Here is a 27,928-nt window from a genome sequence, read left to right as displayed (position 1 = left end):
GTACGTGTTTTTACAACACGTGCATTGTCTAGAGTGTTATAGAACTGCCTGTAGAATGTTGTTATAAAGCACGAAATTCAAAGCAAATACTAAATTTTTCAATGACATTGATCATTTACCTTTACTTTGTGACATTGGCTCTTATATTGGATTTTATAACATTAAACGAAGACAAATGTTGATTCTTTAACAAAATATAAGTGTAATTGATATAAAAAATGTAAGTTATAAAACATAATTGTTGTTTTAAATATGCATTAATATAATATAAAACGTATAAGTATTAAGTAGTAATATTTTCAAAATGAACATCACCAAACAATGAATATTTTCTTTGAAATAAACATTTATATTGATTTCTAATACATGTTAGTGATATTTTAAAAGGAATAGAATAGAGTAGAGAAACCTTAAAATTTGTAATCAAGTGCATTAGGTAAAATGCTAAACATCCGAGATAACTTTTACCGAATATGTAAGAAACAATATATATATATATATATGTACAAGCATGAATAGCATGCTTGTAACAGTATCAGACTACTTATTAAGCTGCTACTGCGTAGCATACTACACGCACCAACCACGTGGTTGAATACGACGCATGCGCGACACGTGCACGAACACCTAACCTCACCGAACAAATGTATGACGACTTCATATAACCGTATCGCGAAGAATGCCAGTATGTATCGAGTTCCGTAACGATTCGAATAAACAACCAGACATAAACGCCATGTGCCCCTGTATTTCATGAAAGTAGTGTAAGCAAGTAGAATAATTTATTTGCGGCACGAATACCTGGAGGGGACTATACATTGTAAATTTGCCTGTCGGGGTAGTAGCCTTTTCAATTCCAATACGGTTCCATTAAGACACGATCAACGAGTACGATTACGTCTCATCATTTTTAAAGAACGAACGTTATTCTCATATCCTACCAAATGAACGTTTCGGCGATTCCAAGGCAAATGCTACTACATAAACGGTAAACTCGGCATTAGCTATTGCCAAAAACGTGTTGTCTGCTTTCACAGAGTGCATATAGAATTTGCGGCATTTTAAAAGGCGTCAACTAAAATTTTGTGGAACGTCTTCAAAAAATATGAATGCGGAAGTTTATGAGACCTTGCCTACATCTTCTGTAGCTATACACATGACAGCAGGTGCAATCGCCGGAATTATGGAACATTGTGTGATGTATCCACTCGACAGTGTTAAGGTAATAGCTTTATTTCTCGCACATTTTTTCTTCAGTACTTTACATAACCTTAACTATCATCTCACGGAATTTCATTTCCGCCGTATTCTAATAAAGCTTAATGACATTTAATATCATGACAATGCAAGTCGCACAGTCTTTGAATAGTAATAAATGTGATTTTCGAAGACAGTTTTCTGGATTTTACCATTTCCTTCGTCGAAATCTAGAAATCAAGTTTTACGTTATGCGATTGTCGTAATCTTAAGTAAATAGTGAAGTACTTAAATTTTCAAGATAAATACAATTAATCTTCATGAGATATTAACATTTCACCGTATAATTTCGTGTTTTATATCACAGCTATAAAGTTATTGTGCAATCAGTTTAAGCAATATAATTTCATAATTATTTCCAGGTACCAATTCTTAGAATTTACAAACGACTGAATTAATCATCAAATGATTTAGCATTAATGTTCTGTAATAATTGTTTACTATTTTTCAATACTTATTAAAACAGCAAGTATACGATTTATTATGTCACAAAACATTGCTGATACTATATATTTAGCCATTTACATAATTAAATAATGATGAAATTATATATGTTAACTGATAATAATGAATAAAACAGATTTTGTGTAATAAAAAATAAACTCTCTACTCTCTACTTAATTATTTTTAATTCTTAAATGTACAAGTATTGTTTTTTCATGATCCCTCTTTATTATTACAATATATAATTGAACTCTTTTATTATATTCAGAAACTTGTGTTTTAATATTTAGTTTATAATCAATAAAAAAATAACATTTTATAAAGTAATTTTTTTTTTAAATATAAAGACAATTTCAGTATTTGATTTATATATTATGTTGGAATATATATATATAAACATGCATAATTTATTAAATGTTAAATGATCAAATGTATATAGACAATATCCAAACCATTCTGTTTGTATTTTTTTGATACTGCAAAAGATTTATTGTTTGACAACATGAAATGATTAAATAGAACATGAGATTCAAATATTCATTACATAATACATTCCTTAGTTCTGTTACAGTAGGTTCTATTTTTGGATTTCTTTTCAACCTACAATCTATATTAGTAATTACTTTCATATCTAATTGTTAGAAAATATACTTGCAAAGAAATGTAGATATAAAGTAGTACAAAAATTTATTTCATATAAACAATGTATCTCTCCTTAAAGTTTAATGAGCTATTCTATATGTTCCATATATTATTTAGAAAATAATAAATATGTGCATTATTATCTGTTATTTTCATTTATTATCATCTTACATTTTTAATAACAAAGATATAATGATTAAAAAGATCAGTAAAAAATAATCATATCTATAAATAATTGCAAGACATGGTTTTAAAGCTATCATAATACTTTCATATCTTTTTCCATCATCAAGTAATCATTCTAGAATATTAAAAATGTAATAGAGGTTAAATAGTTTCAGTCTTTTATGTGTTATTATAGTCTGAATATTTTTATATATATTCGTATAAAATCAATATTTTAAATTAGTTATGAGAAGTAATATTTACTTGTATTATTAAGCAAATAAATGAATTTATTTACATGGACGTTTACCTTATTTCATCTTATTTATAATTTTTTTATCTTATTTATATTTAGACAAGAATGCAAGCATTAACACCAAGTTCAGTAAGAGGTGGAGGAGGTGGAGTAGGAACAGTTCTGATTAGAATGGTACAACAAGAAGGTTTTCTGAGACCAATTCGTGGTATGAGTGTAATGGTTGTAGGAGCTGGTCCTGCACATGCATTATATTTTTCGTGTTATGAATTTATTAAAAACAAACTCTTGAGTTCAAGAACAAATCCTAATTTAAATTTAGCTGCATATGGAACTGCTGGTTGTTTGGCAACACTTCTTCACGATGGTATAATGAATCCAGCAGAAGGTAAAGCATCCTACAATTAGCAAATATATAAATTATTTATTTATTATATAATTTAGCTGTTATGCATTGTATATATATTTTAAAGCATATAAAATTTGTTTGAGCGGGGGGAGAAACACAACAAGCTAAATATGATTCATAACTTCTAGAATTTTATTCAATGAAGAATAAAATTATCTTATTCCAGTGGTTAAACAGCGATTACAAATGTATAACTCTCCTTATCGAAATGTTATAACATGTATAACAAATATATACCGAAAAGAAGGTATATATGCATTTTATAGAAGTTATACAACACAGTTAGCTATGAATGTGCCTTTTCAAATGATTCACTTCATGACGTATGAAATTGCACAAGTTTTCACGAATCCTGACCACACATATAATCCAATTGCACATATGGTATCAGGTAAATATATATTTTTAAAAGGAAGTATTTTATTTCATTACATTTAAAACTTTAAAAATGAATTATATAAATTACAGGTGCATTAGCAGGAGCTGTTGCTGCTGCAGTCACAACACCTTTAGATGTTTGTAAAACGCTTCTAAATACACAGAGTGGAGTCCAGGTTCAAGGCATGACAGACGCTATTAAAACAATTTATAGATATGGAGGTTTACGTGGTTATTTCCGTGGTTTGAATGCTCGTGTCCTTTATCAAATGCCAGCAACCACTATTTGTTGGTCAACGTAAGTATACATTGTAAATATAACGTTATGAAATATAATAATGATTATATATATTATTTCTACAATATTATTTGAAATAGATTATTCAAATTAATACAGTAGTCATAACTATAAAAGATTAAGTGTCTGACTTGAATTGAACATCTAAATTATTTACTCTACCATTAATGGTAAGAAAAAATGACTAAGAAAAGTTTAAATCGTTTCAAGCCATGCATCTTGTGGTAATAATAAAAATCTCACCAATGTCAATTAAAGGGTATTCTAAGTTATTGATATTTTTTGTATATGGTAACAGTTGTTTTTTATAATGTGATGATGCAGTTGGTAAAGCTAATTAAATGACCTACAATGTTATAACTTTAATATGATTTTGAAAAAATCTTGAAAAATATAAATGAATCTAATGGTGAATAATGCATTGTGCATATTTAATTCTCAGCTGTTATAAACCCATTCTCAAAAACACTTTATATACTAAATTCTGTCAGATTACAATATTTCAAGATCAGTAAAATCCAATTGATTAGATTAGATTACTATTATGGGCATAATGTATTGTTACAACAAAGGAGTAAATATAAATATGGTATTGGATTATGATAAATATTAAAAACAAATAAAATAAGTTGATTTATTATGTTTATTATATTGTTCCAATATAAATTTCTTTTCCTTCTTCAAAATTATGATATCACGATCACTGAACTCATCTTGATGTTGAGTACAACATTAAGCAAAGAAAATATTAATGACCTTGAAGTAATTTTTAAGGTCACCTTGTGAAGATTTTAAACCTCTCTGATTTATTTTTCCTGAATTTTAACATTAGCAAAAATAATTTAGATGTTCCATTTAAATATGACACTGTATATAGCATCAAGGATATCAAACATAAGAAATTTTTTATGAATCATTTAGATACGAATTTTTCAAATATGTACTACATGAAAAACAAGGCGATGGATATCGCAGTCCGGAAGTTGACAACGATTATGCAAGTGGCATTAATCAGATGCAAGGTACTTCTAGGTGTAGTCGTTTTCAAGATATGAGTGCATACCTCAACAACAATGCTCCAGCTTCAGTGTTACTTGATGTGACTACAAGATAGGTATTTTTAAATTTTTTATCGACATCACATTGAGAAACTATTGGATGGTGAATAAAGTATCCGTTTTTTCGTATTTGGAGAGTTTATCAAGAATATTTCGTTAATTCACCTGTTGCTCCGGTATTATTACATATGTATAATAATTCATAACGAATGAGTACATGTACAATTAAAAATCCATTTTGAGCCAAGTGCAGGACGCAGGCCCAACGGAATAAGATAAATGTATCAGAAAATTTCTTACGTTACTTCTTAGTGTATGACTGTTTTAAATAATATATATCAACTACATTATGATGACTCCATTTTTTAATATGTCAAAGTAAAGAACAAGTAAGAATTTGCACGTTACCAAGCAATTAAAACATTATCAATTAATAGCAAATATAAAACAATGAATTATGTATAAAAGAATATTTCGTTTTTCTTGATACTATAAAATCGAAATTTTTACTGTACATTACGTTCTATTGAACTAAATAACTAGCAATGTATTACTATAAAAAACACTAATGAAATGAAATTATTAATTAGCAATATTATTTGAATGATAAAATATTGATGCTAGTATAGATGACTATTGTCTGGTGTGCAGAGATAATTAAACATGCTATCATCTATCCTACTGTTCATATGGAGTAGCGAAAAGTTTATTATGTAAATTAGAAAATTGAATTTATTTTATAAATATAAAATGTAACAATTTTTTCGATAAATTATGTGTAAACTATATTCAATTTATTTATGAAATGATTTATATATTTTTGTTATGAAGTAATTTGCATTATAGCTTATTCGTGTGAATGAATTCTGGCAATCGTAAAGTACGTGATGTGTAAAAAAACTTGAAATGTTACAATAATGATCTATTAAAGTGAGTCATACGTAATTTTTAGTCAAAAGAATATACATGTATTTTGTATAGAAAAAAATTGTGAAAATATTTCACTTAAATACAGTAAAGTTATATTGATTGGTACAAACATTTTTAGATACATTAAATTTGAGAAGTATGCTCCACTTGAATAGTGAATTAGATTATATAGCATATTTAATATTGTACTATATATTTAAGTTACAAGAAAACAGTGGGATGCATGGAAAAGTGATTAACAAGAAATGTGTGTAGCATAATCAAGTGAGTATATTTGAAATATGACTTAAAATTTTTTAATTGGAAACCATATATGCTTTGAAAGAAAAGATACAAAATTTTAGTATTCGATATTTACATGAAATGATAACGCAGGTTCTAAGTTTAGATAAAATGTAAGTTTATAAAAACTTATCAATTACGGAATGAAACGTTAGATAAGTGTTGCGTAAAGGTACAGAAGAACTTAGATTATTTTGTAGAACAGTGTAGATAAGTTAATATTACACGCGTATGTACAGTATAAAGAAACAAGTTAGGAAGAAAGAAAACTGCAACGTTATCGTGCGATAAGTACAATTCGCCTTGATTATACAAGTACAAATTAAGAATTGCTCCTTAGTCAGTTTGTAATATAAACAACAGTGCATCTAAACGTTATAATATAACATAATATTGCTTCCTATGGCTGTGATTACTGAGTCATTTGATGTTGACTTTAAGAGGGAGTAATATCATATGAAAACTCATACTTCACGCCATATTTATTTATTCTTGTTCATCGTTACCGATATATCATTATTTGACGTCATAAAATGTCACTGATTCTTATGTACGCAAATATATATATTTTTTATGATAGAATCTTTTTTCAAATGAAGGAAAAAGGTATTTAAATTATTTTTATGGTGCGAAGATATGATTTTTGACAAGAAAAAAATTTACAATACAATTTAATAGGTACATTAATCTATTCACGTAAACATATTATACATATACACGTTGTATGTATAAAATACTAATGTACCGAATGAATAAGCATTTTACATTATTTATTATTATTAGTATGTGTTCATGTGATATCCAGTGTTTAATGAATTTGTACGTATATCTTATTTGTATCTTGTGTTTACAGTAATCTTCAATCTCCCGAATTTAATTATCGCGCAAAATTAATTGTATATTCTTTTTAATTGTTTAAATAAATATTCACGTTGTAAAGAGTAAAAATTACTATTAGCCGCTCAATTTTTACTATTGTCTTCAAAATTAAATTTTACATATATTTGCGGCGATCACGATGATCAATCGATTTTCATGGACTATTTACCTGAAAAATTAATGAGCAAGTTACTCGTACATTTTTTTAAAATTAATATTCGTAATATACATATAACATTATTTATCTGTTAAATTTACTCATTTTTTTTATCACTTTATATATAAAATAATGCTCCCACTGATATTATTACATAAGTTAATAATGTTAGCGCACTAAAAGGTAATTGAATGACATGCAGTAAAACGTATTACATGTAATAATGATGTAAATAAAATAATTCTGTAAGATATAAAGACAAGTCATGGAAACATTTTTCTTGCCTATTGCATTAATGAGAGAAACATTAGAATATCGAGATGATATGTAATCTTATTTCAGAGTTAGGCTATGTTGAAAATTCTTTATAAATGTAACTTTTTCTTAAATCAATGGGCGTATATTCAAATTTTAATCACTCTTTTGTTTAAACTACTAAGCACATAAGAAAATTAAAATATGTCAACCAGAGGAGGAATCTGTGATGCTCGTTGCCAAGCATTTCACACTGCAATGATACAAAAAGAAAAAAACACACGTATTAGATGGTTTTTGAAGAATCAACACAAATTATTAGATCATTTGAGAAAAACGGAGGAAATTAAACTTCCGTCGAAACATGAACCAGAAAAACAACCACCCGTGGATATTGTATATAATTGTGTTATATTTAATATTAATTACCCATATATGTTGTACAGTGAAAATTAGATGAGATTTTCTGTTTTATAGATACATTTAAAACCCTTACCAAATTGGAAACCTCTCGAACCTGATGGTTCTATCAATATGAACATAACGAAACCCATTGATCCGCAAGTAAGAACTGTTCTATATGAAGACGCCCCGAGTTTTGTTAACGCTGAAAGTTATATGTCTGAAAGGTTTTACACATAATAATAATTTTTTGTAAATATAGTAAAAAAAAGATGACTGCCTAAAATCGTGCTTAAATAAAAAATATTGATGTTGCATTTCTTTGTTTCAGTATTGCATTGGTATTCTTCCTAATTTCGATTTCTTACATTGAAAATATATATTAGCAAAATTGATATTTTGGGCTAACATCCTCATTGATTATTTTAGAGTAAAAGACATTCCTGAAAATCGCTATTACTATCCGGATTGCACAAGTTGGATATACGGATGGCGCTTAACAGATTATCCACATATTCCACGAAGTAAAGTTGGACAAACAAATGTTATGATTCGTGAATTTTATCATTCAAAAATATCGAGCCTTCACAGGGATCCAGAATGGTATCGCTCTTCGAGAAGAATAACATTTATATGTGATGATAAAATGAATTAGTTTCCGATTAGGCGAAAATTTAGTCAGGTAACTTTTTACTTCAAAGTGTTTTGTGAAAATTTTTTACCAATTGTACTTTTCTAAAAACAGCAAAATTTTTGTAAGTGAACGTTTTCCTTTATGATCTACGATTAACTATGATTCATTAATTGTTGCCTTTTTATCTACTTCTAGTTTTCATAAATAATAAACAATTTCCTTTCGTTGATATCACGTTAATATTTCCCATATACAAAATATTAATATCCTAAATTTTACATTTTTTCTGTATTAAATATTTCTTTATGGTATTTACTTTTCTTTATATATTTTTATGTTCATTTCATCAAATATTAAATATTACAGTCCATACTTTAAGTTTGCATTTTTTGTATTTTTAAAGGAAACAATACATATTTAATCAACAATATTTTACGCTTGACGATACTTCTATAATAGATTTTGTACATCTCATACGCTGTTTTTTTCGTAAATCGTACTTTTTACGATTCTTTCCTCTAAGCTAAACAGCTGTATTTTTCTATTGTTTAAATAAGATGATATATAAAGTAATAAAGATTTTGCTAAATTTGTTAAGATCTATTAAACAAAAGATATTTATTATATTGCCTCATCTAAAAAACCGAGAGGAGAGGGAATTATAGAAATCCCATTGCTTCAAGAAAAATGTACCTATTTATAACAATTTACGAAAAAATAGCTTGTAAGATTTATAGCAGAGCGTTCTTTGTGTGTATCATATTTAACGATTACAACTTTATAATCTTTTCTGTTTTTCTACTATCTTCCCATTTCTTCCTTTTTTTTCTTTATCCTTATCTGAATTAATCAAATGTTGTAATCATAACGGTAATAGATAGTCTGCTTGGCCCGGTATAGCATGAAACACAAAATTAATAAACTTCTGAAGATGTTTAGTAACTTTACAAAGCTCTTCACCCAATAATTTCTTCTCCATATGACAATCGACAATTTCTTTTTTCATGATGGTTATTATATCTTTTAAGCGGACCATTAATTCATAAAATTCATTGATTTGTTGCTGTATTAAAGCATAATTTCCTATGAAATATTTTTTCTCATATAACAAGCGAAATTCAAATAATTTCGTTACCTGAAAGTATTCATGCATTATATGTTTCTCTTTATTACTTCGTAATCGTTCCACACAGAGGATATAAATTAAATCTGCGGCATTTTGTATTTCAAACTGATGTCTCTGAATATGTAAATCTCTGCTCATCTTCTCTTTAAAGTCCAGCATTTCTTTTTTCAATTTTACATGCTGCGCCCTGTATGAATTTTAATTCAAATTACTTATGCAAATGCAATGTTCAGAGATGCGCAGTTATGAACCTCATTATCTGATTAAAATCGGCAATTATATTGTCCCTTTGGGCGCAAAACAGCTTTTCAAATTCTTTGTACAACGATAGGACAACGTGAGTCATTTCCGCGCGCATTTTTCGCGTCACTTCGTTAGTCACGTTTATTCGTTCTTGTACAACTGCTTTTTGAATGTTCTTAGCACATTCTGCGGCTGCTTTAGACCATTCTCCCTGAGAAGTAAATTTGTTTTTATTTTTTTCTTTTTCGTAGACTTGCATAACTTTTAAACTACATTATATGTACACATATTCACTTCTCATTAAACTTTTTTCAATAGCGTATTTTCAACAGCATATTTTTCACGATCGAGAATATACAAATGCTGTCTAAAAAATGCTTTTTGATAAAAATGTTAATTTATACAATAATAGTTAACAATTCTATTACGGCTAGATAAATATTCGATAATTCTCGTACTCAACATTCCTTGAGGTAATTCAAGATTACACAATCGCATATATATTAAACGTGTTTAGAATAGGATCTTCTATTTGGCGAAGTTACTTGTACTCCAATTACAAATATAAAAGTAATTTAGTATTGGATTCTTTCATATGAATCATGCGATCTTCAATTCCTTCATTGTTGCTTTAATGCATATATCATTGTCATTAATAGATCATTAATATTATTGCTTCTACATCCGATTATTACAAAGCATTATCAGCTTATTAGATTCTTTCAATGGTATTTTATGCAATTGTATTAATAAAGCTATATTAATAAAAGAATATTAATAAAAATACATTAATATTTATTGTATTAATAAAATAGATGTCATCTTTTTTCAGTAATATATCCTTCTATTTCTTTTCTCGTTATACAAACAAATAAATAAATAGTCACGTGTTATGGTCTGAATGGATAATAATTAAATGATATTCATACTCTCTTTATATGTATATAAAATTTATACGGAAGAAATATAAAAAGTAATGAAAATCATTACTTCAAGTTGTTTTTGTAATTCACGTCGGACAGTTTCAATATAATTTTCATATTTTTCATGCAACTGTTGAACGTGCAGCTCAGCTTCTTGCCTTTTTTTCGCTTGATACATATAAAACTTCTCTCGCGATTGCCTTTCTATTTTGTCCTTTAGATTTTCTTCAATTTCCTTTTTCACACGTCCTAAGAGAGCTTCACCAATTTCTAATTATTTTATTTAAGATTACAACTATATACAACATTTTGAATACTTCTATGTTATCTAATATATTTTGATATATATTCACCCATATATATATATACTATAATGTTACCTAATATATTTTGGTGCACGAATGCTTTTACGATTTGATAATCTGTTGACGGCATGAATTTGGTTTTGGGTAAATGATGGTCAGATGGAATTGGAAAGCATGCTTTTGATGTTTTTGATGGTGTCAATACATCCAACAACTTTATCGTATCATGATGAGTATAATTGAAAAACACCTGTGCTAAAGATGGACCAAGACAAGCGCGAACTACTGACGATGGTGGAACATCGTTGTTCGAACACGATTTCACATTACACTTTGGAGCTGTTTGATCTGTAACAATTTCATTTTCTCTCATCTATTTAAAGATGCAGTAGCAATGTAATAAACATGTTAATATTCCAACTTACGCATGACTTTTGTATTTAAAATATATTGTAATATACGAGAAATTTATAAAGAGATTAATTTTATAAAGGAATTAACCTTTGCAAGTTGATACTTTTGACTGAATGACAAATGATTAATGGAATAAGGAAACAAAAGAACGAATAATTTATCTCAACTAGCAATATTATGAAATTTAGAATATTCGACAATAATATATATTATATAACAATCTATATATATTGTTTATAATAATAAAATTTAAAAAAAATACAAATTCTATACAGTTTATATTTATGCAATTTATATATATACATAATATTTAATTTAATTTAATGTAAAAGTATAATGCATACAATATTTTATTCTTAATCAATAAAAACTTTTATCTTAAATCTTGCTCTATATACTTTTTGATAAGATCGTATCGGTACATTTTAAAACAAGAGTTTTGAATAAGTTAAAATTAAGAAACTTTACATTCAAGAAATCCATTTTTAAGACGAATTTGTCAAAATACAATGCAAATATAGAACAATCACATTTTAGAAATTAAAAGGGGGAAGTATTTTCAAGTGCAACAACTGTTATACATTAGATTGTATAGTTATAACACTACCCTTATATCAGGAACAACTAGAAAATAATAGTATAAGTATAAATTTTAATATTGATACACAAAACTTGTTGTTCAAACTAATAAAATTTATCATTTTTTATCAAATATAATATTATATTAATTGCAATATCTACACTGTTAAAAACAATGACAATGAGAAAATTAAATATGATTTAATTGATTCGATGAAAATTGAAAATTCGAGAAATTGATTCTTTGGAGAAATTTGTTTATTTCAACTAGTTTTGTGTATTTTAACTATGTACGAGTAGATTTTTATTTGATCGATTTCGTAATTTATAGTTCTAAATATAAAAATTACCTGATCTTCCAAATCATGTTAAGTTCGTATATTTATGGTTATTGTTACATTAAAAGTAAACAATGTATATAACTTTTGAAGGTTAACGATGCAAATTAATACTGTGAATAAATTAAAATGAAAAATATAGTAGCGATTTATCCTCTATATTAGTCTACATCACGATTGTACAAACGGGTCTCGACACTTGTTAGGGAAAACCGTCCAAAAATTGAGTTGTAGCTAGTCGTGAGAAATCAACATGGAATATAACAAAGTTCGCGTTCTTACGAGACAGACAGAGATGAGTAGAATGTCTCAATCTCTTTCTGAGGTATTAATAACATGACACGCATGTACAGAATCGAAACCCTTCCTATCTTCCATGTTGGTTTCTTACAACTCAATTTTTGGACGGTTTCCTCTATGCTTCCAGTATTGAGTGTTGAGACTGTGTTTATATGACAGTGTTTGCCAATCTGTTTCACTAACGAAGATGTCGCCACCTAGGTTAACCTTTTCTATTCTAGTATGCGTGGTTTACGTTTATATGCGGTAAATTATAGAATATGAAAATAAATACAATTAGTTATAAAAATGATACCAGTTATATATCTTGTTACAGAACAATTAAAACGGCGAAATAATTTTATAGTGTCATCAGTTTTAAGGTGTTTTAATATTTCATTATACTTGAAATTACCTTAATTGTATTTGGTAGAATTTTAGTAATTACATTAATTTATTTTATAAATATGATTTTTAGACAGTTAGGTTCTAGAGTTAAGTTTACCCAAAGTATAAGAAATAAACAAAGCAAAGGCAATGCACAGTCTATAAGTACTTTATTTAAACCAGCTCTTGTAAAGAAAGATTTGGATACTACAAGTGTTGGAATTGAATTATGTGGTACCTTAAACAAACGTAAAATTATACAAATTTTATGTGATTTTGCAAAAACTAAATCGATTAAAGAGCTAGGTGCAAAATACGGATTAGATGGTAATCTTTTTGTATCTGTATATCATGTGATAAAATATTAATTCTGTAAAATTTTTTGTTCTTAATTATCTAATCATTTGTAGATGTAATTTTTACCTCAGCTATGGGAAATTTTCGGAAACATTGTATAGAATCTGACAAATTACCTGCAGATCTTCATATTATTCTAAGTGACATTATACAAGGCTCTGGAAATATTACAGATATATTTCCATACTTTTTGAACCATGCAAAACAAATGTATCCACATATTGACTGTTTAGATGAATTGAGAAAAATCAGTGATTTACGAAATCCTCTTTATTGGTAGTTATTAACTTATAAAATTTAAAAAGGTTGATACGTGAAAAAGGTCTATTTTAATTATTATTATTTTAGGTATCCTGTAGCTAGGTCTAAAAGAAGAAAAATTATATTTCATGCTGGACCTACGAATAGTGGTAAAACGTATCATGCGTTAGAAAGATTTATCTCAGCAAAAAGTGGTGTTTATTGTGGACCTTTAAAGTTATTAGCTAATGAAGTTTTTAATAAATGTAACTCCAGAGTTAGTATAAAAAATAATTATTTTGTTTTTTGTTACTTATTTTATTAAATATGAATAAATTTAGGGTACACCATGTGATCTAGTAACGGGAGAAGAACACAAATATGCAAAGAATGTAACATCTCCTGCAAACCATGTATCATGTTCTGTAGAAATGGCAAACATACAAAATGTTTGTAAGTAAATTTAATTAATAATCTTCAATTTATACAATATTATTACCTTTTATATTTAATTATTTATTTATATAATTTTATCAAATAATTTGAACAAAAAATACTTTAATAATTGTTACAGATGAAGTAGGTGTAATTGATGAAATTCAACTAATACGTGATCCGAGTAGAGGGTGGGCATGGACAAGGGCTCTTCTTGGGCTAGCAGCAGATGAAATACATTTATGTGGTGAATCTGCTGCCATATCTATAGTGCGTTATATAACTTTACTTTATAAACTTATAAACATATTGAAACAAAATTTTTTAAACTATAATATATCGTAATTTCTGTGATAATGTAGGTACAGTCTATTTGCCTCACAACTGGAGAGTCGGTAGAAATAAAAAAATATGAACGATTAACCCCACTCGAAGTAGAGAACTCGGCACTTCTTTCCTTACGAAATATTCAACCAGGAGACTGTATAGTTTGTTTTAGTAGAAATGAGATATTCTCTGTATCAAGTGCCATTGAGAAAATGGGACATAAAGTAGCTGTAATATATGGCAGTTTGCCACCAGGCACAAAAATAGCGCAAGCTGCAAGATTTAATGATGTCAATGATCCTTGTAAGATATTAGTAGCTACTAATGCAATAGGAATGGGACTTAATTTGTAAGATCATAATTAAAAATTTTAATCCTTTTGCACGATATAATGAAAATACAAAACATGTCTATATTTTTTCAGACATATTCGTAGAATTATATTTTATTCTATTATTCAATCAACTATAAATGAGAAAGGAGAAGTAGGTGTTGATACAATTTCTGTATCATCTGCATTACAAATAGCGGGTCGGGCTGGTCGTTATGGAACGCAATGGTCGAAGGTACTTTATAATCAAATTTAATAAATAAATTAAAAATCATTTTAGTGGTAGATGAAATTTAATATTACTAATCTTTTATTTTTTAGGGATTTGTAACAACTTATAAACCTGAAGATCTTCCTTTATTAAAAAAACTACTACAACAGAGTCCAGAAGAAATTGAACAAGCTGGAGTTCATCCAACAGCAGATCAAATAGAATTATATGCCTATTATTTACCAAATGCACCATTGTCAAATCTTATTGTAATGTATTTCAATATATATTTAATTTATAATTTATTATGATCTTAATATATTTCTTTTGCTTTTCCAGAATATCTTTATTGCGTTATGTGAACTTGATAGCAGTTTATATTTTATTTGCAATTTAGATGATTTTAAATTTCTTGCTGATACGATACAACATATACCATTACCTCTTCGTACACGATATGTGTTTTGTTGTGCACCAGTCAATAGAAAGATGCCTCTAACGTGCAGTATGCTTTTAAAGGTAAATTAAAATATCAATAAAATTATAAAACTTCATATTAAAAAATTTTTATGTATTTTTTATACAGTATGCTCGACAATGCAGTAAAAATGAACCGGCAACTGTTTTATGGTTATGTAGACAAATTAATTGGCCTCCTAAAATACCATTGAATCTCGCTGATCTTCTACGTTTAGAAAGTATATTTGATGTATTGGATGTTTATCTTTGGTTAAGGCAAGTAATTATACAATAATATGTACAGATCTGTGTTAATACACAGAGCATTTCAGCAATTATGGTATAATCAGCAAAGAGACGATTTTCTGTAAAAAAAATACGCTGAAAATATGAGATATAATTTTGTCATTTATAACTTTGTTTAACACTAAACCTACCAACACTTCGTGTATACCTAATTCTACCGTGTGCGGTCAAAATGATTGGTGATTAAAGAAGTAATAATTTTTATGATTTAACTTAGATAATGGTTAATTTATAACTAAATGTATATAAAATGATGAACTTTCATAAAATTTTGTCCAAATTTACTTTTGTTTAATTTCAATTATAGACTTAAATAGAATTACACTTTTATTTATATAGAGATATATCTTATTCAACTTTGGTGCATTTTTTACAAATTATCTTATTATCAAATGTACATTTACCGCATAAATATTTCCCGCGTCTTAAACAAATTTTCGTAATTTTGTAACCTTTACAATTTTTTACTTGATAAGTTTTTTGTAGTAATGAATCTGAACTTGTTGATAGTTTTATTGCATGGCTTTTTCCCCGCGATTCTTTATGTAAAAGTAATGTATGTACTAGATTTATAACAATTTTGTGAATTCTCTGTAAATTGGCCCCATACTGTAGATACCATTGCAATTTATTGGTTCGTAAACGTTCACTTCTTTCACTCTTCTTATCAAATCGTATAAACCTCATAATTTCAGCAAAGTCATTCCTGCTCATCGTTTTTGAAAAAAATGCAGGTCTCCAAATTTTATTCCACAAATATGAGATCTAAATTTTTTGCCTGATATGCACCGCGGGCATATAGCGAAGCAATAAATGCATCTAGTTTTGTTGTATCTAGCTCCCTCTTAGTCCCCAATACTCTAAATGCTTCTTCTTCCATACATTTTATTATACGATCCCTTATACGGTGATCAATGATAGGATAAAATGCCGTCTTTATTTGCCCTTTCATTATGTGCCGTTTAGCATATCCCTAAAAATATTATGAACTGATGTCCTACCAGATTTGGGACTTGTATCTATTTCTCTCCAAAGTGTCCCATCGGGCCCAGTTTCGATACATTGGTTCTCTACATCAATTTCACCCTTTGCTGTCAACGACAATTTCTTTTCTTTTTGTTCTTACGTAAACGCTTATGTATAATATTCAACTCTGATTCGATTGTAAATAGCTTTTCATGTGTCTCCATATCGTTTTCAGTTGCAGAATTTTTTTGTTCATCGCACACTAAAAAGTCTTCTTCTACGTCCGTTATTTTTTTTTTTAAAGTCTTGACATTTCTGGGATAAATATTTATCACAGAATAATACCATGTACGGAATACAAAATTATTGTCAAATTTGATATGTTTTACTTTTCCTTTTATAACAACTTTGCACAAAACGCTCTGAGATGCTTTCTGTCTGAGTTTTAGAAATCACAAGTTTAGATGTTAACTAATTGACTAACAAACTGAGATGTATTCTAGTCGAAAGGACAATAGCAAGTTAGAATATGGTCTGTGACGGCGATATTTATACGAAAACATTGATGAGTATTGGCCGTTCTCCACCAACGGTTACTTGAGGGTGGAGATGGGAAAGCGTTTCCCGTGTTTTATCGCAATGAGCAATAACCCTAAAAAACTTCTTGACTTTTAAAATGTTTGTAACAATTTAAATTTTATGGCAGTTCCTTAGGATTATTATGGGCCTGTGTTGATATGTTTTGACAGCTGGTGGCCATCTTCATCGAGGGATGGATTATGTTTTATGACAAGATTACTGGTGTAACAGCTGTTATTATTTATTATTACTGATTTTGTCCATCATTTGACCTTGAGATAGCCTTTTCTTTGTACTGATTGCATTTATTTTAAGAATAACTAAGATATTTCGTCGGGCGGTTAAAATGACCGCTCACGATAGACAAGGCAGAGTACAAATTTTTCTCAGAAAGTAAAAGAGCAAACTAAAAGTAAATACCGAAAAATATATTGTATACATGTTTTAGGAAAAATCAGAAATTATGAAGCGGTATGATAAAGTTTAAATATGGTTAAATTTGTGTAGAAGTTCGAGAGCGGTCAATTTGACCGCCGCTGGTAGGTTTAATGGTAAAACAAAAAATCGAGTTTGAAAATTTGTCAATTACACATGTACGAAGCTAATTCTTGATGAAACGTGTTCAAACTCTCCTCAGCATGTCCCATATTTCGAAAACAAGGCGTGGTATAAATAAATTTATAGCGCAGGAACATCCTCTTATTAATCGTACCATAATTACTGAGATATTATGTGCAATGCATTGAATTATATTATTTGTAGTTATCGAATGCCAGACTTGTTTCCTGATGCAGATGCAGTTAAATCATTACAAGAAGAATTAGATAAAATTATTGAGCAAGGAATTAAAGGAATTACAAGATTATTTAAGAAGTCGAAAACAGGTACATCAATTATTGTTTGAAGTATGCTGTTCATAACAAAATTTATATACAATTATATAGAATTTGATTTATAATTATTTATGACATTATTGAAAATTTATTTATGGAATTAAAAATAGGTTGAATAATGTTTGCTTTTATTAGATTCTGTGATTGATAAAGAACAGTCGTCTTGTCCGGACGAAAATCTACAAACAAATGGTAATTTGTTAGATATTAAAAGCATTATGTGTTTATTTTTCATAATTCTATAAATTACATTACATATATATATGTTGCAGGTAAACATCGGAAAGATACATTAAGTTATACGTTGATATCTCGAGGTCTCCTAACACCAAAAATGTTAGAACAATTAAAAATAGAATGGTCTACGGTAAAAAGAATCTCTTCTATAAAATAAAAAATTTCTATAATTTAATCAGTTAAATTATGGATAAGTATATCAACTTTTTTTATAAACTTTTTTTATAAATCGTTTTAGGAATCCAACAAAAGAACTTCAATAGATAGGAAAAGAAGTGGATCAAAATCTCGCAGCTAAGAAATCATGTTACTCAGTTATTGTAACTTAAATGAGACTTGTAGAATGTTTCTTTTGGAAGATAATGCGAGAGAGATTAAAGAAAACTTTTTAAATAATTTTTGTGAATCTTTAAAACAATTAGTGTACTCCCTACAGGAATTAGAAATGAGATAATTAAGGTAAAAAGACGCAATTAAAATTCGTACTTCTAAAAAAATTTTATTTAAAATTATTTGAAGATATTTATAAATTCATATCTGCGATCTTGTCTGTTTGCACGTTTGTTTTTTCGACGAACTGAATATATATTCTGCTGTTGTTCTGTAAATATTGAAGGATTGCGAGGACATACAAGCTTTTTCAATTTATGCTGTAATGTGTGAGACAGAGAAATGCATCTTGTACATCTTGATGAATCGTTATTCACTATCAGTGGACATAAAACATGTCGCCATTTTATACCATCTTTATAAGCAACTATGATACGATGCATATTTTGGAATCTTTCGGTATTATATATACCTAATTTAGAAAATAAAAGCTTTATTTCTTGAAAATAATCAAAGAAAAAAAAATATATATAAATACCTTGACAGACGGTTCTTTGATTGAATTCATCAATAAGTTCTTCTATATCTAATAAACTCTGTACCTGTAAATGTTTTCCTTCTCTTATGAGGTTATGAATAAGTGGATTAATCTCTTTATTTACAACAGCACAATGCAACATCATATCACTCTTAATAAACACTTGCTTCTCTGTGAATGGCATTCCACCTTCTGTCATTCCCATATACAAATACACTATCGTTGTTGTGAGACCTTTTGACGTTACTAAACAAGACCAACCACGTGGTAATAATACCTCTGTACATATTTCAAGTAAATCTTCAAACAACATTTGACTTTCATCAATTTCATTACTCATAGAATAATACTTATTTAACTGATTATAATTTAAATTATACATTATTTGATTTTCTATATATACATTCTCTGTGGTTTCAAAATTATTATCTATTGGATTCTCAATAGAAGCAATATCTTTTTTCACTGCTTTATGCTTCCATATCATTGTTTCATGTTCTTCAGAAATATAATTTTTAAAGGGAGACTCTGAGACTTTCTTGGTTACATTGAAATAAGAATCCTCTTTGGATACTTGATTTTGTTTCTCCCTTCTGTCTTCAGGATTTATGTCTTTCATTAAGTTTGTATCAGAAATAATACTGTTTTCCATAAAGTTTGTTGATTTACTCTGTTTTACTTGATTTAAACTTTGCTTCGGAGATTCCTTAATCGTAGATCCATTATAAGATGTATTATTTACATTTGAAATATTTTCCGATAATTCCATTTTCTTTAAGAAGTTTTGCTTAGAATTATGGATACAATCATTAATATCACGAGAAAATTGATAACGTAAAGATGTAATTTTATGATTCCCATTATTACTTATTTGTAATTTTTCTTCGGTTCTCGGTATGAGGAAATCTGTTTCTTTCTTTTCTACTGTGCTTACTTTATTAAATTTACCTATATTATTATCAGACTCACCAGAATTTTCTTGAGCTTGTGCATTTTCTTCGAGATGATAATTTCTTCCAGGTACAGCTCCTGGTCTCAGTCTGCATTTTTTATATTTTATCTATAAAATAATAGAATTTTTTCATATGTGATGATTTAAAAATTTATGATATTTATATAACATAGCAGCTACAAAACTATTATAACTTACAGTTATAACATATGGTGGCACTCCACTGACCCAATGTGTAATAATATCGTCTTTGTGAAAATGTTTGCTACAGACATATGTATCATCAGTAACAGCATAATTCTCAATAGCTATGGCATTTTGCCACTTTTTACGAGTCTCTGGATCTTTTGGTGCCGAGAAAAAGCTATAAGTGTTTCTGTAATTGGTTTCCTTGCACAATACACACTTGCGCGTCATAATGACACTATAAAATTTATTTTTATATTATCTTACTTTAAAGTATATATAACATTATTACTACACATTTTGTACCGCTTTTTATAGTACATATTATACATTTATTACAATTATTTTAAAGTGACATGGTACAAAACAATAAATCATAAAAATAAATTTAGGTTATACTATCTTTATGCTAAAATACCATCAAAAATTAATATATATTTGCCTTAAAGCTTCAGTCAATATTATTTTCTATTAATTCCATGGAATTTCACATTTAATTACATACATTTAGCATGATTGTTCACCAGTCGTCAATATTGTTTTGAGGCAACTATTCGGTTTTCGTTCAATAGTATTATTTAATAGGAGATATTAATAGTGGTTGTTAATTTTACACTTCATCTTGAAAAGATGATTCAGAGCATTTTAAGTAGAAATTGAGAGTTTTTCCACGTTTTAATACATCTTTAATAACTTATTTATTTTGATCTTAAATTTTTTTTACTTTCATCGCCCTCTATTGGTTTATTATCATGAATATAGAATGCAAAAATTTTATAAACGAATCCATTTAACTTTGTTTTACAAAACAAAATTTGAATGATCAATTAAAGAAATCTAATGAGGGAATGACAGATATATATACTATTAAATTAAAATTAAACATAAAATGTAGAAAATAAGAAACACAGAAGAAATACATCATTTCAGTTTCGAACACACCTGGAAACTTTTTATGTATTATTATATAAAACATTTTACAATTCAAAACAACATTAAACAATTTCATTAACATTGTGATGAGGCACAATTATCATAATCATACTGATATAAATTTAAAATAATGAAAAAATTGTTTTATTTTCTAACGTCAGTGTTTGTTGCTATTTTCTCTTTATTTACTGTTTGTGGGAACTGAAGAACTCTCCTTTGAAGGTAAGTTACGGAGTTGTAGTTCTTAATGAGGAAATAGATTAAACACACGGAGACATACTCAGGAAGGATTTAAAGTTAAGGATCTCAATGATCTTTAAAATTTGTTCTACTAGAGCAATTCTCGAAATGATGAGATGAAGATATGGGACAAAGTTTTCAGACGAGAATTCTGTAAAAAAGATATGATATCAAATTTTTCGAGAGATATTTATTTTTTTAGAAAGTATTAATTCAGCTTTTTTAATTTTGTGCTTGAAGCTAATCCTCAATGGATTCAAATGCGAAGTAACCTATTTATATCCTTAGTTGATCATTAACGATTGAATTTGATTATGAAATGTCTTGTTGAAAAGTTTCTTGCCCAATTAAAGAACAATGTGCATCTGCGAACAATGTACCTTCTTTGGTAATAAATCTCATGTGCTTCGTAAGTACGTATTGTTTATGTATTTTCAAGAGGGAACAGGAAATGTTCCACCTTAAAACAGAGAAGCAAGTAAGGAAAGAAGCAAGTGAACAACTTCTTAGTATCTTTTATCTTCTAATGATTAACGAGTTCAATGTTCTTGTTAACGTTTGACCTTTTGAACCTTTAAAAGATTAAATTGGGGAATATTTAGAAATTAATCAAGATTTTGTTATTGTTTTTTCTGTTATATATATATATATATATATATACTCGTGTATATATATATATATATATATTCTTTAAATATGTATACTTTAATTAGCATTGGTTTAAATAAAGACAAAAATGATAAATATTTTACATTAAAAATACAATTTAAGATAATATTGTAATAAAAGTGAAGTAGAAAAGGTGAGATTAGCAAATTCTTTATTTTCAATAGTTTGTTTTAAAATGTTCATTTTGATCGAAGCATAATATTGTGCGGAAATTCACGTTCAAATATTTCTATTAAATCATAACGAAGACCAAATAAGATGATCTATTATTTAAATAATTATTTTCCAAATATTTTATTTAAATAATGTCTACACCGCAGCTTCAAAATTTGCAACGTGATCGATTTCTGTGATTCCGTATACAGTTTCCATTCTTCATCTAAGCATTTACACATTTATTAAGACGATAAGTTGACGTATGTATAATCCTTCGTAATCGGACAGTTGTGGTTTCTACTCGATTTTTCATGACTGCATATAATTCGCGAATCCGACACTTTCAGTGATATCAACCACTTACGAAATTGCAAAGGATCGTTGCGTTTTACGCTAAGAAGCTGTTTTTCTTCTTGTGTCCCTTTTTAAACAAATGTCTAAGCAACCGTCGTCGTATTGGTTGACTGAAAACATTTTCTAAGAATGCCCATAACAGTAAAGTGAAAAGAACCACTCCGTATCGAGGAACAAGAAAGCGTTGAAAAAGAACGAAAGTTAATGGTCCTGTTCTTAATGGAGCCCCGACATTGAAAGTAAATGCACGAAAATTGCATAATTTCATTGAAAACGATCGAGCCAATTGATTAAACTCAATTACACCTTTTAGTGGATCTTCTGCCAGATTGCGCTTGAAATTTATTACACATTTTTTAAATACTTCAAGTTACAAAAATAAGGGTTTTCTAAGTAGGTATATACATATATATCTATGTGTACTATTTTTCTTAATTAAGTACTTAACGATGAGTCTGTTACATACTTCGTTTCCAGGATATAGGTTAAATTTGAATGGCCGATGTCTAAAACGCGTTATTTTAGTATTATCGAATTATTTATAGAAAAATTGTGTTCATATAATTTTTTAAATTATTCGGGCGATGTTCACATTAAGAAATAAAGGATAGAGAAATTTATTTAAATGTAATGATTTAATAAATAAAACATATGTATATTTTTCATTTTACTATTCTTATTCGTTCATTTATTATTTATTATAATTTATTTTATTTTATTTTATTTTATTTTATTTTAATACTTTGCCATTTTTACTTTGTTATCATACAATTATAAGAATTCAGACATTTTCTGTTACAGTTTAGGTAAATTTTTATTTATTTTATTTGACGATTAACGTTAAACTTAAGCTAATGATAACTTGAGCTACTGCAAGGAAATGTTGTAGAAAGTTGGAATCTTAAAGATTTCGTGTGATTTTTCTTGTACATAAAATGTAAATAAGTCTTGCCTTTCCTAGAATTGTTTTACCATTTCATATTTCGGTTGATAAGATTGTTGGTGAAAGTATATAATTGATTCGACGATAACGTGACGTTCCTCCATCCTATTACGCTTGCCTTGAATTCAGGGTAAAATAGGTAGAGCCTTGATACGCCTGGCAAAATTACGCTACGATACACTTGGCTTCACAGACGGTCTACTTTTAAGAGCGGTAACTAGTATCCAATTTACATATTAAGACGAACTAAAATCTTTCCAAGGAAGCAATCGCGATCTGGGAAAATTTCACAGAGATCAAGCAATTCCAAGCTAATTTTCTGTAATTTATAACTGTGAAATGTTAATTATTTAAAATTTTGAAGATTTACGTTTCACGACGATTTTTGAATTCCAATTCTACGAACTTGACTTTTGTATACATATATCGTACAATTAAAAGTAAAAATACATAATGAATAAATATTATTATGTCATTCATTTGTACATTTATGTAACAATGTTATTTATCCTTATCCTATGCTCTATAAATGTCTCATTAATAATAAATGCTTCGCTACATGTTACGAATTTTTTACATGCTCTAATTTCTGCTATACAATTCATTAACATGAATGTTTTAGAAGATATTTATTCCTTCGATTCTATTTAAGTTTTATATTTATTTTATTTTTATTTATTATTGCTTGGTCCGTGCCTTTCGGCTTTGGACGAACTTTCGGTTTTACATCTCTTATGTCTATTTCTCTTCTTATATGTCTACTTCCCCTTTTTTCCACTCTATTCTATTACACTACCTTACTTGTTCTACTTCTGAAAACTAAAAATTAGCAACTATAAATTAACAACTAATGACTAAAAACTATTGCAACTTTGTCTCCTTGCTTTAGTCTCCTTGCTGTGCCTCCTTCTTGTCGTTTCTCTTCTTTATTATTGCTTTCAATTTTGCTAAACCTTCTCCAGTCTCGTTTAGCGGTTTTCCTATGTCCTTTGATCCTCCCGTTATTTCACATTCTTTTATTACATGTCTTAGGTCTTCTTCTTTCCTTCTGCATAGTCTGCATCTTTTTCCTCCCTGTTCTTTCCAGTATTCCCTTGCTTTGGTCTCGTTTCTGCATCTAAATCTTGCCAGTATTCTTCCGTCCTTCCACTTCATCCTCCCTTCTAAGTACTTTGGTAATTTTTCTTTGGCTATGTTTCTGTAGTGTATATTATACTTGGATTCCCTTATCCTTTTCCCCCTCTCTTCTGCTTCTCTCTTTCTTCTTTCTTCTATAATTTGGTCTGCTGTCATCCTTTCTTGCTCTTCTCCTGTTTCTATCTGCGTCCCTCCTTTTCTCACCTCTTCTAGTCCCTTCTTTCTCTTTCTTTCTCTTTTCCCTTGCTGACCATTCCCCCATTCTCTCTCTCTTTCCTTTATACACTCCTTTACTAATTCCTTTTTTGATTCTAGGGCTTTCTCTTTGTACCTTGCTGCTCTTTTTAATGATTTTTCTTTTATTTCTATTATTTTGCATTCTTCTATCTATTTAAGTTTTATAATACACACTTTAATATTATACATAGGATTGTTATAGAAATAGATTAGATTTGTTAGATGAACCTGAAAATCGCAAGGAACTATAAAATGTCTAGGATGAGAGAAGGCAAATAAAAGTTGCAATGATCTCTTAGTATATCTCAGTGCGCAATCCTGCGTGGGAGGGTTTTACTTGAAATAAATATAAAAGATAACAACTTAAGATAATCTGTTTCAATTCCAAGTATCAAGTCATTCCATAAATAATATCGTGTTTGTAAAATTTTATAATATTTATTAACGAATTATTATACCACCATTTATAAAATCACCTTTTTCTTTCATCACCAATTTTTAGTGATCGAAATAAATGAAACGAGAAAGAACGAATAAATAAATGAAATGAAGTAATGAATAAATGGAATTCGTACGCGTTTCGTAAGTTTAGAGAATAGAGAGAATGGTATAATTTTCAATTGCATTCCGTGATTTTATTTATTGTTTTCACTGCCTGCAGCCGAGCATTGATACGATGAAATAGAATTTCTTTCCTCCTTCATTAGTATCGATTATTTCTAACTCTTTTAATTGCTGACGATGATTGTACATTTCGGAAGCTTCTATTTGATTTTACCTTGGAAATGTAAAACGCAAAATGGAAGACTATATTACTTACGACCTGACGTTTAAATAATACACAACTATCATAATTACCTGTTACGTGTGTAATTTTAACAATGAAATTTCGAAAGAAACAAACGCATTTATCGTGACAAATAAAGTAGTTGGCTTTGTTCACTGACAAACGGGAAATATTGTTAGGTTGTGCAACCTTAAATGGATAGATTGCGTGCTAACCAATTGGTCTGTGTTTCCTTCTGATTCGCATTCTTTAGAGACTACTTTCTCACGATGCTCGTTCGTAGACCTTTAACAGTCATTTCATTGCACAGATACAGATGCACATAGAGTAACTCGAAACACGGAGGAGGTAAACGCCGAGGTAAATGCCGAGCAACAATTAACATTACTTTATTAGCGGAAGTGTTCTTACTTGTAATTGTAAAAAATTTTACAGCATTAATTTCGCGTATACAAAAGACGAAATTGAAGTTGTAAAATGTTTCTTTTATGCTAGGATAATTATCAGAGATGGAATTTTTGTCACGCGAATCAAGATATTTTCTCAGCCAATAGTTAAATAAAATATTATTTTATATTACGTAAAAACTTAAAATTATATGGAATTTAAGTAATAATCTGTAGACCACAGATGTTCATACAAATTCATATTTTTATAGCATGCGAGTAAGGAAATGAAACCTGGGTAAAAATTTCCTATAATTAAAATGTATACTTTTTGCACATTTATATCTAAGAACACACGTATATCGCATTACATTTATGTTCGAAAACGTATGGTTGATCGTATACTTTACATATATGATACATTTATCTCATGAAATTGATTTAATTTGTCATAACTGTGTACCGTTCGTAACAATGTTAATGTCAAATTTTGACTGGTTGGTTAAGCGTAGGATATAATGAGCAGTTTGTGTTGTGAATTAAGATATCTTAGTTTTATTGAATTTAGCGTGCTATTTTAACCGTAACTGTAAGTTACATATATGGCGAACATGGTTTTCGTAAATATTTTCAAAGCAAATATTTCAAAAGATAAATAGGCGTTATTTCTTTTATGTAAACGTTATAAGGAAAAGCAGTCAACGACTTCAAATTTGGACAAATTGCTTATAATTTGTTTACAATTAGACTGCGGGTTTTTAATATTTTTGTGAACGTAGCTAAAGAAATGGAACGTAAATAGAAATTTGTTTCACTTGCTAAATACTATAATCTGTAAATACCGTACTCTGAATGTTTTAGTACATTATCTGTATGCATTGTATGCATTTTTGCATCTTCAAATTTTTCATATATACGTAAAAGCTGCAGTCTAATTATAATGTAATACTATATGTATGTACTAAATTAATCACAAAAGTATTATAAAATTTCTGTAAATAATGACTATATCGTAGATAATATATTAAACGTATGTAAACTGTATTTGCATATTTGCTGATTTATTTACTTTATGTGCATAAATGTCTTTATTGTATAATTATCGCCCACAAATATTCGCAGTTTAAATAGTCTATAATTACTTTTAATATCACAAAGAAAAGAGTAATGCGAATTAATATGCATGCATAATATAGCATAATGTAATAATAGAAATATAATTTGTACACTTTGCAAGTTTTTAATTTGTTTACTAATTTTTCAATTTCTAAACAATATTTAAAATAAACTTTTTAATCTATTGCTCAGTTTTAGAAATAATGTCATTACTTCTAATAAATATTCCAATACATCTTCCTGTCTTTATCTTAAAATCGTATAAATATTTTTTATTCCCTTAAATTGACTTAGATTGTAAAATGTATAAAGGGAAAGATTTATTTTACAACGTATAGCAAAAAGTAACTTAAAGATTTTCCGTAAAGATCACTGAGAACGTGGTTGATCCAGATTACTTCTTTCCCTTAATGTCATGAACTTAACCATTGTTATATAACATTATTCAACACCTTGTTGGGAAATTTTATCCGAATCGATCGTCACGCTTGGCCAAATATTCCGGGAGAGCTGTCGTAATTCAGGAAATAATATCTGCAACGACACCAACAAACGATACTTAACGCGAGTGAAACTATTCGCG

The 27,928-nt window shown here is 28.3% G+C and overlaps 6 protein-coding genes and 1 long non-coding RNA gene across 20 annotated transcripts; 3 read left to right on the top strand and 4 right to left on the bottom strand.

Annotated features, from left to right (window-relative positions):
* The first annotated feature begins 6 nt into the window (after nucleotides 1-6).
* On the top strand, nucleotides 7-5,260 carry LOC126873818 (mitoferrin-1). Of its 2 annotated transcripts, none has more exons than XM_050635087.1 (6): nucleotides 7-220; nucleotides 1,038-1,222; nucleotides 2,864-3,152; nucleotides 3,340-3,564; nucleotides 3,642-3,849; nucleotides 4,771-5,260. In XM_050635087.1, exons 2-6 carry the CDS (start codon nucleotides 1,106-1,108, stop codon nucleotides 4,961-4,963), a joined length of 1,032 nt encoding a protein of 343 aa, XP_050491044.1. In that variant the 5' UTR covers nucleotides 7-220; nucleotides 1,038-1,105; the 3' UTR covers nucleotides 4,964-5,260. The 2 variants fall into 2 exon arrangements, with proteins under 2 accessions (XP_050491044.1, XP_050491045.1); XM_050635088.1 differs by lacking the exon at nucleotides 7-220 and adding an exon at nucleotides 255-685.
* Nucleotides 1,152-1,632, bottom strand: LOC126873838 (uncharacterized). Its single transcript, XR_007692582.1, has 2 exons — nucleotides 1,507-1,632; nucleotides 1,152-1,427 (listed from the first exon to the last, which is right to left on the bottom strand). It is a non-coding gene; the product is annotated as an uncharacterized LOC126873838 (long non-coding RNA).
* Nucleotides 2,967-12,710, bottom strand: LOC126873817 (uncharacterized). Of its 10 annotated transcripts, XM_050635085.1 has the most exons (7): nucleotides 12,387-12,710; nucleotides 11,469-12,081; nucleotides 11,119-11,391; nucleotides 10,806-11,008; nucleotides 9,824-10,026; nucleotides 9,582-9,759; nucleotides 7,803-8,017 (listed from the first exon to the last, which is right to left on the bottom strand). In XM_050635085.1, the coding sequence occupies exons 2-7, from the start codon at nucleotides 11,470-11,472 to the stop codon at nucleotides 8,012-8,014; spliced, it is 867 nt and encodes a 288-aa protein (XP_050491042.1). In that variant the 5' UTR covers nucleotides 11,473-12,081; nucleotides 12,387-12,710; the 3' UTR covers nucleotides 7,803-8,011. The 10 variants fall into 10 exon arrangements, 3 of the variants coding, with proteins under 3 accessions (XP_050491042.1, XP_050491040.1, XP_050491041.1); XM_050635083.1 differs by lacking the exon at nucleotides 7,803-8,017 and having other exon boundaries at nucleotides 9,309-9,759; XM_050635084.1 differs by lacking the exons at nucleotides 7,803-8,017; nucleotides 11,469-12,081 and having other exon boundaries at nucleotides 9,309-9,759.
* LOC126873825 (protein ATP6V1FNB-like) lies at nucleotides 7,556-9,241 on the top strand. The gene is made up of 3 exons (XM_050635110.1): nucleotides 7,556-7,806; nucleotides 7,888-8,039; nucleotides 8,242-9,241. Exons 1-3 carry the CDS (start codon nucleotides 7,615-7,617, stop codon nucleotides 8,465-8,467), a joined length of 570 nt encoding a protein of 189 aa, XP_050491067.1. The 5' UTR covers nucleotides 7,556-7,614; the 3' UTR covers nucleotides 8,468-9,241.
* Nucleotides 12,711-12,848: 138 nt separating the features above from the next.
* Nucleotides 12,849-18,777, top strand: LOC126873806 (ATP-dependent RNA helicase SUV3 homolog, mitochondrial). Of its 2 annotated transcripts, XM_050635055.1 has the most exons (15): nucleotides 12,849-13,036; nucleotides 13,132-13,367; nucleotides 13,451-13,673; nucleotides 13,746-13,914; nucleotides 13,979-14,090; nucleotides 14,212-14,342; nucleotides 14,435-14,748; nucleotides 14,824-14,965; nucleotides 15,052-15,210; nucleotides 15,281-15,460; nucleotides 15,528-15,676; nucleotides 18,014-18,135; nucleotides 18,280-18,336; nucleotides 18,417-18,511; nucleotides 18,620-18,777. In XM_050635055.1, exons 1-15 carry the CDS (start codon nucleotides 12,963-12,965, stop codon nucleotides 18,677-18,679), a joined length of 2,223 nt encoding a protein of 740 aa, XP_050491012.1. In that variant the 5' UTR covers nucleotides 12,849-12,962; the 3' UTR covers nucleotides 18,680-18,777. The 2 variants fall into 2 exon arrangements, 1 of the variants encoding a protein (XP_050491012.1); XR_007692554.1 differs by lacking the exons at nucleotides 18,417-18,511; nucleotides 18,620-18,777 and having other exon boundaries at nucleotides 18,046-18,135; nucleotides 18,280-18,338.
* Nucleotides 18,778-18,864: 87 nt separating this feature from the next.
* On the bottom strand, nucleotides 18,865-21,147 carry LOC126873810 (uncharacterized). Of its 3 annotated transcripts, none has more exons than XM_050635061.1 (4): nucleotides 20,830-21,147; nucleotides 20,400-20,625; nucleotides 19,250-20,309; nucleotides 18,865-19,183 (listed from the first exon to the last, which is right to left on the bottom strand). In XM_050635061.1, exons 2-4 carry the CDS (start codon nucleotides 20,616-20,618, stop codon nucleotides 18,891-18,893), a joined length of 1,572 nt encoding a protein of 523 aa, XP_050491018.1. In that variant the 5' UTR covers nucleotides 20,619-20,625; nucleotides 20,830-21,147; the 3' UTR covers nucleotides 18,865-18,890. The 3 variants fall into 3 exon arrangements, with proteins under 3 accessions (XP_050491018.1, XP_050491019.1, XP_050491017.1); XM_050635062.1 differs by having other exon boundaries at nucleotides 20,893-21,147; XM_050635060.1 differs by having other exon boundaries at nucleotides 20,400-21,147.
* Nucleotides 21,148-24,567: 3,420 nt separating this feature from the next.
* Nucleotides 24,568-25,520, bottom strand: LOC126873861 (uncharacterized). Its single transcript, XM_050635161.1, has 2 exons — nucleotides 25,515-25,520; nucleotides 24,568-25,206 (listed from the first exon to the last, which is right to left on the bottom strand). The coding sequence occupies exons 1-2, from the start codon at nucleotides 25,518-25,520 to the stop codon at nucleotides 24,568-24,570; spliced, it is 645 nt and encodes a 214-aa protein (XP_050491118.1).
* Between the last annotated feature and the right edge of the window lie 2,408 nt (nucleotides 25,521-27,928).

The sequence above is a fragment of the Bombus huntii genome, chromosome 15, assembly GCF_024542735.1.
Source record: "Bombus huntii isolate Logan2020A chromosome 15, iyBomHunt1.1, whole genome shotgun sequence".
NCBI lineage: Eukaryota > Metazoa > Arthropoda > Insecta > Hymenoptera > Apidae > Bombus > Bombus huntii.
The sequence above is the reverse complement of the archived record's forward strand: the minus strand, read 5'-3'. Positions and strand labels throughout refer to the sequence as shown.

Bases quoted from the DNA above. Each gene is read 5' to 3' on its own strand.
- LOC126873810 (XM_050635060.1), bottom strand. From the start codon at position 20,618: ATGACGCGCAAGTGTGTATTGTGCAAGGAAACCAATTACAGAAACACT. The intron at 20,310-20,399 runs GTAAGTTATAAT...ATTATTTTATAG, and splicing joins TGCCACCATATGTTATAACT to ATAAAATATAAAAAATGCAG. The intron at 19,184-19,249 runs GTATTTATATAT...TTTCTAAATTAG, and splicing joins TCAAAGAACCGTCTGTCAAG to GTATATATAATACCGAAAGA.
- LOC126873825 (XM_050635110.1), top strand. From the start codon at position 7,615: ATGTCAACCAGAGGAGGAATCTGTGATGCTCGTTGCCAAGCATTTCAC. The intron at 7,807-7,887 runs GTATATAATTGT...TCTGTTTTATAG, and splicing joins AACAACCACCCGTGGATATT to ATACATTTAAAACCCTTACC. The intron at 8,040-8,241 runs GTTTTACACATA...TGATTATTTTAG, and splicing joins GAAAGTTATATGTCTGAAAG to AGTAAAAGACATTCCTGAAA.
- LOC126873806 (XM_050635055.1), top strand. From the start codon at position 12,963: ATGATACCAGTTATATATCTTGTTACAGAACAATTAAAACGGCGAAAT. The intron at 14,749-14,823 runs GTAAGATCATAA...ATATTTTTTCAG, and splicing joins ATAGGAATGGGACTTAATTT to ACATATTCGTAGAATTATAT. The intron at 14,966-15,051 runs GTACTTTATAAT...TTTATTTTTTAG, and splicing joins ATGGAACGCAATGGTCGAAG to GGATTTGTAACAACTTATAA.
- LOC126873818 (XM_050635087.1), top strand. From the start codon at position 1,106: ATGAATGCGGAAGTTTATGAGACCTTGCCTACATCTTCTGTAGCTATA. The intron at 1,223-2,863 runs GTAATAGCTTTA...ATTTATATTTAG, and splicing joins ATCCACTCGACAGTGTTAAG to ACAAGAATGCAAGCATTAAC. The intron at 3,850-4,770 runs GTAAGTATACAT...TGAATCATTTAG, and splicing joins ACCACTATTTGTTGGTCAAC to ATACGAATTTTTCAAATATG.
- LOC126873817 (XM_050635083.1), bottom strand. The intron at 11,009-11,118 runs GTAACATTATAG...TAAAATAATTAG, and splicing joins CGTGCACCAAAATATATTAG to AAATTGGTGAAGCTCTCTTA. The intron at 9,760-9,823 runs GTTCATAACTGC...AAATTCATACAG, and splicing joins GATTTTAATCAGATAATGAG to GGCGCAGCATGTAAAATTGA.